The sequence below is a fragment of the Anabas testudineus genome, chromosome 17 (genome assembly GCF_900324465.2).
Source record: "Anabas testudineus chromosome 17, fAnaTes1.2, whole genome shotgun sequence".
In the NCBI taxonomy this organism is placed as follows: Eukaryota; Metazoa; Chordata; class Actinopteri; order Anabantiformes; family Anabantidae; genus Anabas; species Anabas testudineus.
The window spans coordinates 8,285,317-8,298,392 of NC_046626.1; the positions used below are offsets into that span (position 1 = coordinate 8,285,317).

Sequence of the window (13,076 nt, forward strand, 5' to 3'; positions counted from 1 at the left end):
GACAGAGGAAAACCAGAGGCTGCAGACCTGCATTCATAGAGGAAAATCCTCCATCAGGAATCTCTGTGTGGTGCAGCGATGGAAATAAACAATTTATATTTAATGTCAGAGCATCAAATGTTCAAAAATGAATAGCATAGGCATTTATATAATCTCTCAGGAACAAAAACATTCTGTAAATTAAAATCTAAGTAAAGATAGAGTTTCTTCCCAGTAGTAGAGAGGGTTAGTCTGTGTGGGCCCTGTCTCATGGCTCTATACTTGCTGTGCTTATGTCTCTGTAGGGATGTCTGCTGTTAAATAATGCCTGCTTCTGTGGGATACGTTTAAACCAAGCGTTTCACACTTGACACGACAGTCCTAGGGACTGAAGATGCAGTTCAAGGAGTTCGCATGGAATATTCTCGCACTGACTTCACATCTGGTGAAGTCTGCGTCGGTGGTACGTGTGCGGATGATGGCGTGATTCTCATTGTCTGGGACACGACAGGAACGTGTGTGTTGGAAAACACATGAAAAGCACATTGCATGCGTGCACGGGTACTTCATACCTTCATACATTTATTCACTGATTCCAGCCCCGTGCCCCACATCTAGTCATATCCGTCTGTGCATATTGTACATATTCAATGTGTAAACGTGATGCTGCAAGAGACCATAGTGACGACTTCACAGTGCAGCAAGGCACATGTCTCATACAGTTGGCAGCCCAGATTTGGTTTATTTTAGATTCTTGTAGCTCTAATAGAAGCTGTGCAGCTACAGTATCATCAGTAAGACACTTTATAAAAGATCCAGTGTATTGGCTTAACATTGATGTTGTGACATGACATGACAAAATATTGTCTGGGTGACAATCTGGTGTTGTGACGCTGAATTTAATTGGTGTGATGCCCATGACACACATCCCTCATGGGATTATAAGAATGATGGCCTTTTTGGCCTTCATCCCTATCATGAAGATGATTTTTTTCAGCTTTTAGAGAGGTGATGATTCAAATGGGTGACCATTTTTGTAAAGGGTTTCGTGACGGGTGTTATTTTGTCCACCCCACTTGTATGTGAGGGTATGCTAAATAACACAAACACCTTTCTGTATAATGCAGTGCTGTAGAACAGCAGCACAAATTACAGTCTCCAAAATGATGATTAACACCTCTTTAAAACAGAAACTGAACATTATCACCTTCATGAAGGGAGGATTTATTGTGAGATTTAGTTTTACCTAGGTGTACCTCATAAACTGTCAACTGAGTGTGTGTTTTTTGTTATTGCTCCCAATTTACTCTGAGTATTTTTGTCAGCCTGCTGAGGAAATTGATGAATACATCTAAAAAACTCTTACCAGCCAGTAGAGAATGTCTATACTTATGGAGTATCTCCAAATGTTCATGTTAGCTTGTTTTATTCATTGTCCCTACAATATCAGCTCCTGACAACTAATCAATTATTTACATTTTTATTGTTTTGTTTAGGTAACTCAAAGCACTTGGTTACGGTAATGGAAAGATCACTGTCTTACCGTGTTACTGTCATTTAGTTAGGGCAATTAGCTGCAAGTGGTGGGTGTCTGCTATGTGGTGTCTATATCCTCAGTGGAAGTCCCGAAGTAATACCCAACACAGCAACTCAGCAAGAGAATAAAAGGCAAATATAAACCCTACAGACAAAATATTCTTTAACATAAGTAAAGTATATGTGTATGGGGCTTGTGGGACTATGTGTCCCATATATACATAAGCATGTATAAGCATGTGACCATGTGCATGGGACAACAGCATTAACTCACAAAAGAAAATGATGATTGTGTTACTGTTTAGTGTTTAGCATCACTTAAAGGTCACATACAGTCATACTATGAGCAAAAAGAGGATTGTTTTAACATTGTTTTTTTCTCCTTTTCAACACCATGACCAGCCGTGACAGAAGCACGGTTGTGGCTTCCAACAGCTGCTATACCCACTGTCTGTAATCACTGTCTGAACATTAACAACACAGGCTGCAGTTAAAATGATGGTGGTTTGATAACAGGAACACGTGGTTTCAAGTAGAGCTCAAGCTCCCTCATGGTCCCATTTTCTTTTACTTTTCAATTAGAGATTAAAGAGTTCTAATAAAGAAAAAAAGTAGCCAAAAACAAGACAAAACCTCCATGGAGAAAAAGAACATAGGTACGTGCCTGTGGGGATATGTTACTGTTAGGACTAATAATGTGCTGTGTTCAACAGAGACATAATGCCATTATAATTAGGACCCATCAAGGTTACTTGATGTGCGCTTGCATAAGTGTGTGTCTTATAAACTGGGTCCTGGGGAGATTGGGGTTAGGACTGAAGGGGAGTTGCTTTTCCTGTGGGACACCCACTGCCTCATTAGGAACCATTTTAATTTCCAGCAAATTAAAGAAGGGGGTTGTTAGAAACTTCATTTGTAGAACAGGGCCATAAAGGATGGGCCGATCCGAGGAAAAATGATTAACTAATTGAATCTCAATATTGGTGATGTGTGTATCATTGTCCCCTAAATACTGCCACAAAACTCTTACACTGAAGGGGGATTGTAAAGAAGTAAACTGACTCAAACTCAAATACACAGACATGACATAGTTTTAGATAGAGCATTACTTATGCTTCCAAAGCTTATTTTATTTGTCCATCACAAAAAATAAAGAAGCTGCGTTTACCTCCAGAACATGCCTGAGAACAATATTGTGGTTTTAGGTTTTCTGCGGTATCACAGTTGTCAGTATATCCATCTGTACACAGCAAACAGGAACGTATAATACCCAGAAGTGCCACTGTGTCAAAATGTAAACAAGTATACACTAAAATGAACAGAGCTCAGTTGTGGCCACAGGCATCGTGTTTTCAGTTGTCAGTCAGTCCATCAAGTTAACACAACACCTCAGGAACGCCTTGAGGGCATTTCTTCAAAGTCTGCACAAACATCCACTTGGTCTGAGGGATGAACTGATTAGATTTTGTTGGTCACAAGTTCAAAGTTCAGGACAGCTGTAACGTCGCGTCCATCGTTCTTATGAATGTGATATCACAAGAAAATCTGGAGAGAATTTCTTCAAACTTGGCACGAATGTCCACGATGAACTGATTAGAAAATCACATGTTAACCGCAACTTGACTTGTTGGCAACTGCAGTTTTTCTCGTTTCATGTAGTTTTGTTTGTTTTTTTCACTTTTAAACCTGTAAAATAGTTACTTCCAAATTCCTGAAATCTTTGACTTACTGTGCTCGTTATTTATGGTCATTCTCTTGTTATTTATTATCATTTTCACACAATTTACTTCACCTGCTTGAGGTTTGACATTGTACTTGAAAATGGGACTAGAAGAACAATTCAAAATGGAACTAGTCAGATAATACATCCTCTTTTTTGTTTTGTTTTTTTACAGTTTTTGCCCCATTTGACTCTGTAGAGTCCCATTGTGATTGGTTGCTTACTGAAACAAAATGTTGCCTTTGGAAATATATTATATTCAGGATGATTAAGGCTTTAACATTTGGAAACAAATGGCTATAAGTGCTTTGTTTTGGTTACATTTAATTAGCTAAGCCATGTACGTACACAACCACCCTCCACAACCTTTTACTATGTCTTCTGGTGCAGAGAAAATTATTTTTTTTTTCTGCACTGGAACAAACTGTTCCAGGAGAATGAACACCACTATTACAAATTAGTTACATGTGATTACAGATATAGAGATATACTTTTTCTTGTGTGTTATGTGAGCATATGTGTGAGACATTAAGATATGCATGTAAAAGAAACTGTAAGAGAATGTAATTATGTGTGTTGTCACACACTGTACCCCTCATTCAAATATTTAGTATGTACAGTGTACTTTAATAGATGAGTACAGTCGAACATATGTGTGAACAGTGGCTCTATCTATATGAAAGGGTATAGTAGTGCGTTTAGGAGAGTAACATTACGAGAGCATACATTTCAGAAATACAGGACACACACAAACACTCACAAACCCAAATATATCAAACCACTAAAGCCTCAGAAATAGCCTAAATCTATGAGGACCCAGAAGACTAAACCGTCTTCATTAGGTGACTGGTCCCTTGGCGGCTATTTGACAGCCCAACAGGACCACAGTGGCCATATATTCCCCACAGAGATTAGTACCCTTAAGTGCCCCATATACGACACTACACAATCTTCTCATCCAACTACAATTACTTCTGTGAGCGTGTCAATGTATAAATGCCGCTGCCTGACAACTTCTATTTTCATTGTGAGGTGGTTGTAAGTCATTTGAAAATGAGCCCTCAGTAAATTCAGGTTGAGGCCGTTTCTTTCTTTCCCCGGGGCAAAAACATCAATAACTGAGCGAAGCCAGGACAACCTATAGCACAGGACAGATTGACAGCGAAACAAACTCAGTAAAGATTGACTGGAGAGTTGCCTGGAAACATCTAGCGTGAGATTTATAGCGAGAGGAGGACGCAAGCCAACAGGAGAAGCTAGAGGACGAGAGGGAGAGGAGGAGAAAGTGATGGGGGAGATGGACGAATTCTCCTTTTTAGCATTTTAAGGTCATTGTGAATCTTTACCAGTGTCTTTAGGAGAATCGAGAGAGTCGATGTGAAATACTGCTATAAAGCTAATGTTAATATATTTTCCTTTGATATAAAATGTTTGATAGAGAATTTCGAGTTAATTTGAAAACCATTCTGTTTTATTCCCTGTACCCTAGTTATCCAGAATTTTTGTTTCTAAGATACGGTCTAGCTGTTGAAAAAGGGGGGAAATGATATCTACTGAAGCAGGCAGTGCATGTTTGACATTGCAAAGGGACAATTACTGAAACAGTGACAAGATTAAATGAGCAGATATCAGGTTTCACAGCTCCTCCACTCTAACAGAGAGCCCTTACCATATGTCACTCAGCTCCACCATGTTCTGGCTGGTGCTACGGTTTTCTATAGACTCAAGCTAATTGAATATCCTTATCTGGCTCCGAACCTCCTTTTTTCTCTGGTGAAGTGAAACAGAGGCCAGTAGGAAAAGCAGCACATTTGTATTCACCCACAGACACATCCTGAGAAAATGTAACACACTCACACACATATAGCTACTGTACTTTACTAAACGCCATGTAATCTTGTAATCTGGTAAACCACAACCAGATCCCACATTGTACTACACTACAGTCAAGGGGAGCTGGCTTTCATGCCAGTGTTTTACATCTTGCATGATAAAAGTACTGGGGATTGTGCTAACAGCCTTAAGCTACAGTTTCTCTCTGGATTTTTTTTTTTTTTTTTTTTTTTGGTTATGAAATTAAGTGCTGCAGTTGTCTAATGCCCCCTGGGCCCTTTAGTGTAAATTGAAACTATAAAAAAAAAACTTTTTTCATTCTGACAGAGAAAAAGAGGAGGCTAGGGAGTAAGAATGAATGATCGAAAATGGACATGGGAGACAGCTTTGTTTGTGAAGGGGTTAAAGAGGAAATAGCAGTGACAAAATGGGAAATGTGTAGACCACTGGCCCTTAAGGAGTTAACAACTGGATAGAGGCCAATAATGGAAGCTGGGGCTGCTGTATAGGAACTAGAGCATGTAGAGAGCCAACCATAAAAACCACTAGCATGAACCAGAGATAAACACAGGTAAAGTGAGGGAGGGGCCAGCGCAATATTCTCCTTATATCATCGTGTAAACTTCATCTGATCTGAACATTCATAATCCAGAAAGCAGGATGTCCACAGTATATTGTTGTAGAACCAATTCTTCTATCTTTTGATTTGCCAAACAGTACTGGAAACACGTGCACAACCCTAAACACAATCGCTTATTATAGTCCAGGTGACTCGAACAGAAATCTGTTCCTGGAGAATACCACAGTGCTGCGATACAGAAGAAGTGGGTCTTGTAACATGACCTGTGACTGCGATAGATTAAATGTGACCCTTACCATCTGAAGACAAGACTGTGGCATGCACATGACAACAGCATACTTAAGCCATCCTCCCACACTTTCACTCACAAAACCCAAAATGCAGGCAGAGGAATATATAAAAGCCCCACAGAACAGATCATTGCTTTGCAGCTTATACTACATTATCAACCTCAGCTGAGACCTTCAGCTGTTGCTAAGTTATGTCCACAAAGGCTGCTTTATATTCTCCAGCAAGGTGATCGGAGGTAAGTAGTAAAAGCTTGGTATATTGGATAAGAGCAACTATAGCTGGCTAAAGCGAAACATTCTCACATGCATACAGTTATTTGCATATATTAAAAAAACACAGTACACACACACTGGGCTAATTTCTTATTTCCATAGAAATGTTTTGTTTGTATGTAAGTAACACATAGTACTCACAGTTTCTGTAAACTGCTAAAGGCAGGGTAGATCTAACAAGATGCAGATCAGCTAATGTATCAGTGTCCAGAGGAAGCTGTGACTGAGGTTTTACAGGGGAATAGCTGTTTAGCATGTGCTGTAAATTAACAAGAATGGCAGCTCAAGGGATCAGCAGTCAAACTCTGACCTGGGGGCATAAAGGCCTGTTGAGAATAAGGAAGACAGCGTGTCCAGTGAAAGCGCACCAGCAGCACAGGGAACTTCGTTCATGAATATACACGCATGTATTCAAATGCACCACAACAGCACACAGTCTGCCGCACAAAACAAACCCTCTCTGTGTGGAATTTCACAATGGTAGGATTTTCAAGGGCAGGCTGCAAGCGAAGCGTTAGTCGATTGTGTGAGTAAAGTATGATGAAATCACACATCTCTCACATCTTGCTGCTGCACCCTGCACTCCCACCATACGCCGTGTTTAACAAACAATTTAAAATGGCCAACAGGCAATATTGAAATGACTCAATAAGCCCACATGTTGACAATAGTACAACGTATGTAGAGGGACGCACACACCTGCACATTGACACACATGCTGCAGGAGGCCATCACTGAATCTCTCCAGCACTGTAATAAAAGACAAATATCTGCTTACAACTGCATTACTCATACTCTCATACTCTTTTGTGTAGTGCTCGTGCCCTAACGCAGGAACAGCCTCGGATCAATAACCTAATTAGCCATAAAGCATATGCATTGCAGTGATACATTATATGCCTGGCAATGCTTGGCTAACATCTCACAGGAATTGCCATATAAAAGAACGACGATCATTTATTAAGCAAAGAGCCATGGGGAGGGGAAACTGGCGCGCTACAGATTAAAAAGAAAAAAAAAAAAGGAGACATTGTACATTACAACACACATTAGAAAAGCAAAACATCACGCGGGGGTCGAGCAGTCAAGTTACAAATTGCGCTGACTGCTGGCAGACCGAAAACATCTGCCATGCTGTGACTCTAACTGTGGAGTAAGTAAGCAGCGAGGCTCAGAGCGACTGAGGAAACCCCAATCACACGTTCTTTCCACTCTTTGTATTCAACTGGACTGCAAGTAATTCAATACACCTCTCCTTGTGCAAGCTCACTCAAATGAAACGCAAAGCGAATGGACTATATCAAGTGGAGCACTATTTGAACACCACTTACATTAATATCAGTGTTTGTGTGGGCTGTCCTACAGTGTGTGTGTGTGTGTGTGTGTGTGTGTGTGTGTGTGTGTGTGTGTGTGTGTGTGTGTGTGTGTGTGTGTGTGATATATGGACCTGTGTGCATGGCTATACTGCACGTGTGTTAAAAGTGAGTGTGAACTGAATCGTAAATACAAAAGATAATCTCGTTCTGCACATGATTCCTTGACCAAACTCAATACCCCCGAGAGAGACTGCTACACAATACCAGGCTGATCTCTCCATAGCAACTCACATGGTAACACAAAGATATTTCAGAGCAGGAGCGCAGCACAGCACTTGAACGGTGGACAAAAAAATAGGGGAAACAGCAATCAATTATTAAAAGAGTTTTATGTTAATACTTACTGCCTGTGTGTTGCCGGCTGCAGCCAAAAGTGAGAGGCTATCACAGCTCAAACCTCTCTTCATACTCATACTTCATACTATTGTGTGTGTGTGTTATCAGAGATCTACAGCAGTGCCGCTCCTTCGTCTCACACACAGAGGATGTGAACTAGCTTGTCTGACATTTAATTGTTCAGCAGGGTGTGTTTACTTTCAAGGTGTTGGCTGCTCTCGCATGCCAGACCATAATGCAGAAGGCAGTGGAAACATGGACGCTTAATGAGAGAAAAATAAACCTCTGTAACAAACCGCTGAGAGATGACCGATAGAGAAAGTTTAAATCAACATAATGTTTCTCCTGGCATAAGCCCACGAGTAAATCATAATGCTGAGAGCAGATCTGTTGATATCAATTGTTCCGAGCAGCAGCTTCAACGTTACCTCAGCCTCAACGCGAATCCAACACAAACATGCGACTGATAAGATGAACTGCATTTACAAAAAGAGCATTTTGCTTAATTTAGACAAGTGGAAAACAAGTGCTCTGGTAGGGCTCGCTTGACATAAATGGGCACAGTTATTAGAAAAAGCAAAGAAGAAAAAAGTAAAAAAAACAAACGAGAGGACGTGAAACAACTTTAAAAAGAGGAAAACAGTCATATGTGCTTTGGCTTATAGGAAACACTATCGCTTACGCTGCTGCTCATGTCTCTGTGGAACAAAATCATTCACTTGCTGCTTTACAAAGCTTTTACACACACAAACAGCGCTGAACGCAACCACACTAAATTCTCCAGACAGCATCAAAGAGACACTAAGTTGGTTGCAAGTGCCACTTTGATATATACTGTGTTGACCTTTTCTAGATCATATAGGGTGATTATACGCGTGGTGGACTGCAGCTTGGCAGAAGCTGCACAAAAGGCTTTACTGTAATAGCTTTCCTCCTCTTTCGAGCCATCCATTCTGCAATGACACATACAACCTTATGTTCTCCAGAAAGGTGGGCAGGCACTCGTCTGACACGCACAGATACAGCTACAGGAGAGCTGCGAACATGGCTGATGTGACAGGCGATAAACCAGTTTCCCCTTCTCCGCACGTGTTTACTATTTTTCTTCATTTCATGTTATATTAAATTGACTCATTTAAAATAAATTGCAATCCAGTTTATGGGACATTTCTTTTCTCCTCGTTTTGAACTTAGAGTTAAGAAAAGCCCTTGAAGGCATCACGTGACAAACTGTAATGTGATTAATCACAGTTTTTCTGCTAAAGGTGGTGGCTGTGTATCCTTAAAACTCAGCCTTGTTGAACAGGAGAAACCTGTGTTTGTGTACTACAGTGTCCCTGCAGGGGATATCACCATAGCAGTAAGTGGCAAGCATTAGAGTACTTACACAACCTATCACAATAGAAGCAGCAACGCACCGTTCAAAGCACAATGTTACCGAGGCTGGACAGGCTATCGTACTACCTGCCATCAGCTCAGTGGGCTAGCTATTGAGTTTCAGGGTGTGCAGGGGATACTGTAATTGTATACACTTTATCAGGCTTGTTCTGTCACAAGTGTTTTGTTTAAGGGATTTTAAATGGGAGCAGAGTTAGGGGCTGTCTCATTAATGGTGAGTCAATAAGTAACCACGATCCCACAAATATCCATGAATAGATAAGCACGTCTAGCCGTATTAAAATACTTGGCATGAGTGGGAAAGGTTTGATACTTGTATTCAGATTTTTTTTTCTTTAAGGTTGCCACTTGTATGTCTGAAATGAGATTATGTTAAGTGAATAAATTGTTTTATATTAATATTATATATGAAGATGTTACAGTACCTAGAGTCACAATCACATAACAGTGATACAGCTCTTTAGAGTACTCACTTGGACTATTTGTCAATGAATAAGAAAGTATTATTAGTGGCATTTTAGACACACATTAATTAACATTATATTCTTAATATGCAGTGGCTAACATATATAACACATTGTTATATATATAATTCTTAGTTACTGTGTGATTTGCATTGCAACGTAACATGCAGACTGGTGGACACTGTGACGTATATCTACCTGTGCGTCTATCTATGAGACTTTACTCTCATCCACACCTGGTGAATGTTAATTGAAACAGAATCGTGGCAACTTCAAGAAAGAAAAAGAAAAAACTTTACTTTGCCTTCAGTCATATGGCCGTTTCTCTGTTCTGCTGATGCTCCAAAACTGAGCCAAGTTCAGAACAGTCATGTCAAGGTGGTTCGATGTGCCACCTTTTGCTACCAGTGCCAGCTCAGCCCCTGGAAACAGTTGCAGCATTTTAAAGAGGAGTCTGGTGCTCTTACTTTGATGCTGCACCCTCATCAGTGCCTCCTGCTCTGTTCTCTCCCCTATCCTGCGATTTAAAACCTTCACCACGAGTAAATGCTGGGAGAGGAAAAACAAAAACAGTGGGGAGAGTGAACTGATGATTAATTTAAAAAAACAAAACAGAAACAAATGTCCATGTGTCCACGGGTATGTGGATCAGAAAGATCCAACAAGAGCACATTTTAATACCTTCTAGTTGGATCTTTGCACCTTTCCTCTAATATACACGAAGGATTCATGGATAGTAGCAACCATACTGCTGTTTACTCTGAATCTTGTTATACTTCTAAATAGATTTTACAGTTGAATTAATGCCCTGGAGCACATCCTTTTCTCCTTTGTTTCTTCTTTTTAATACTTACATGTGCTGACTCACAAAGTTTCCCACGTGTTTCCAAACAATTAGTGTCATTTATTTTACATTGCTTGATTGATTTTTAATTTTTTCATTTTGTAAGCTGCAATAACCCCTTAGTTGTATTTTTTTTTTCTTGCCATAAAATCTCATCAGCTCCACTTTAAGTATGGAGATATTATGAAAATGGATTAGAATGAATTCATAGTATGGTGCTTTCAAGGTGCAGGCCAGCTGTCCACAGCACATACTGCTGGATAAAGTGAGTTTGGAAGTATGTTGAGCAGCAGCTGCTCTCACTGACAGGTACAGGCCGAATAATCTAACGCCAGCCACAGTGTCACAAACGGTGTCTAGAAGCCAAAATATGAAAATCCCCCCCCCCCACCGCTCAGACATCCCTCTGCTCTGTGGAAACAACAGACGCTTTGTTCCTAATTCAGCTGACAGCGAGCGTCATTTGAATATCATCGTGTGAGCTACCCAAAACAACACTGCAACATGGAACAGGTGTGTGTAGCGCGCACACGCACGCATATATGTGTGTGTGTGTGCGTCTTTCGCAATCGCGGTTTTGTTTTGCGCATGTATGCGCGTGCTTGTGTGACCGACTGAAACCAGTAGCCAGCAGGTAGGAAATGTCACGCACCGGCCTCCGCGCACCGTGCTGAAACGAGCTTTAAGAGGAAAAAAAAAAAAACCCTCCCTGACGATGAATGACCGTTAAAACATCCCCGTTCACGTACATCCAGCGGAGCGCGCACAGCGCACACGCACATAGGTGAGTGTGCTTCATCAACATCATATGACAGGCGTGGTCACGGAGTGAAAAACGCCAGTGAGGGCAGTTTGTTTCTGGAGTTCGGAGACTCGTTCGCCACCAGACTGCGCGAGAAAATGCGTAAAGATCTACCTTGTGGAGGTCGATGCGTATCCTCTCCTCTCCTTTATGCGGGCTCTCTGGCCACAGGTGATAGCTGGAGCCGTAGTTGGGGCTGTCTTTGCTGCTGTTGCTGCCAGTCGCAGACGAGTTCCCCGCGTATGCCTGTTGTGTTGCCGGGGGGGTTACGCGGGAGTCGCGGCTGTGTGGCGCCTGGTCGCCGTGCACGGTGATCCTGCCTGACTTATTGCGGTCTTGTTCACAGTGCTGCGGACGCTGGGGACAGAGCCCCAGTGCGCCTTGCTGCTGCTGCTGCTGCTGCTGTTGTTGCTGCTGCTGCTGCTGCTGCCGCTGCTGCTGCTGCTGCTCTTGCTGTTGCAGCAGTGGAGCCTGGTGAGTCCTACATAGCTCTCCTGAGGCGCTGGCGCAGTAGTTGATAGGCAAGCTGCTCCCCACCAGTAGCTGTTGCTGCGCTCGCAATTGTGGGATCTGTTGCTGCTGCTGCTGCTGCTGCTGCTGCAGGTCCTGAGTCTGACACTCGAATGCTCTCCTGTTAGCCTCGGTTGACTCACATACATTTAAAGAGCGCCCTTTCTGTGAGTTTGCACGGATTCCTTCAGGGGAGGGGTCCCTCTGTTGGAGTCTTAAATGACTGTGTTGTTGCTGTTGCTGCTGCTGTTGCTGTTGCTGCAACAACTGCCTGTGGTCTCGGTGCCCTCCTGCTCCTCCTCCTCCCCTGCAGCGTTCCACGATGCTTGCCTGTTGGTAATTATTGGCACTCCTTCGGAGACGATCCCCCCTTTTAGATTCCCGGGAAAACAGCAGAGAGGAGGAGGACGACGTTGGTGGAGGTGGTAGAGGCGGCGGAAATAGCGGGGAGGGCTGCGGTGGGAGAGAATCGACAGGATGGTGCTGATTTTGAGAATGGCTCGCCTCCTGCTCGGAAAAACTGCAGTGGCAGCTTGGAAAAACAGGCTGCTTCTCCGACTGCGGCTGCGGCGGCGGCGGCTGCTGCTGCTGAGAGCCGGCCGGGGCCCAGGGATCCTGCTGCAGGTGCGCCGGCTGCCCGGTGTTGGGTTCACAGCCTCGGTGTGACGGTCGCTGGGCGGTGTTGTAGCTCGCCAGAGGTAGAGAGTCGCCGCTGTGCACAGGTCTCCGAGAGGGCTGGCTCAGACAGGGGAGCTCCTGGAGGCTCTGACGGTGAGCGGCAGTGGTCGAAGTGCGGTCTCGGTGGTGAGAAGAGGGCGGGGGCGGCAAGCTGAAAACAGGGGCGACTGGGTCTCGGCTCTGCTTGCTGCTTTCTTGCTTTTCGTCGGGGATTTGGTGCTGATGGACAGCTCCCGCGTACCGATGCCGCATCCCCTTGATCGCCTCGTCTCGCTGTGGTTGCTCCTTTGCCGTACAGAGCCCCGACACCCGTTCATTGCGATCGGTCCCAGCAGAATAGGACCGACTACTATCATTGGTAGGTTTGACCAAGACCTGCCTTAAAACGTCACTGTACAGCCAAAACACCGCCTTCGACTGAATCTCGGCCCATTGCCTGCTATGCGCACAGGTTGCA

The 13,076-nt window shown here is 43.0% G+C and overlaps 1 protein-coding gene across 2 annotated transcripts in view; it reads right to left on the bottom strand.

Moving 5' to 3' along the window:
- The window catches only part of kcnn1a (potassium intermediate/small conductance calcium-activated channel, subfamily N, member 1a), a 42,449-nt gene extending 29,578 nt beyond the window's left edge, over nucleotides 1-12,871 (bottom strand). The window contains exon 1 of one of the 2 annotated variants that reach the window (XM_026374476.1): nucleotides 11,546-12,871. In XM_026374476.1, coding sequence (XP_026230261.1) covers nucleotides 11,546-12,871 — 1,326 coding nt within the window. Of the gene's footprint in view, nucleotides 1-7,931; nucleotides 8,011-11,545 lie in introns of those variants that run through there. The other variant, XM_026374477.1, reaches the window with a different exon arrangement.
- Nucleotides 12,872-13,076: the final 205 nt, after the last annotated feature.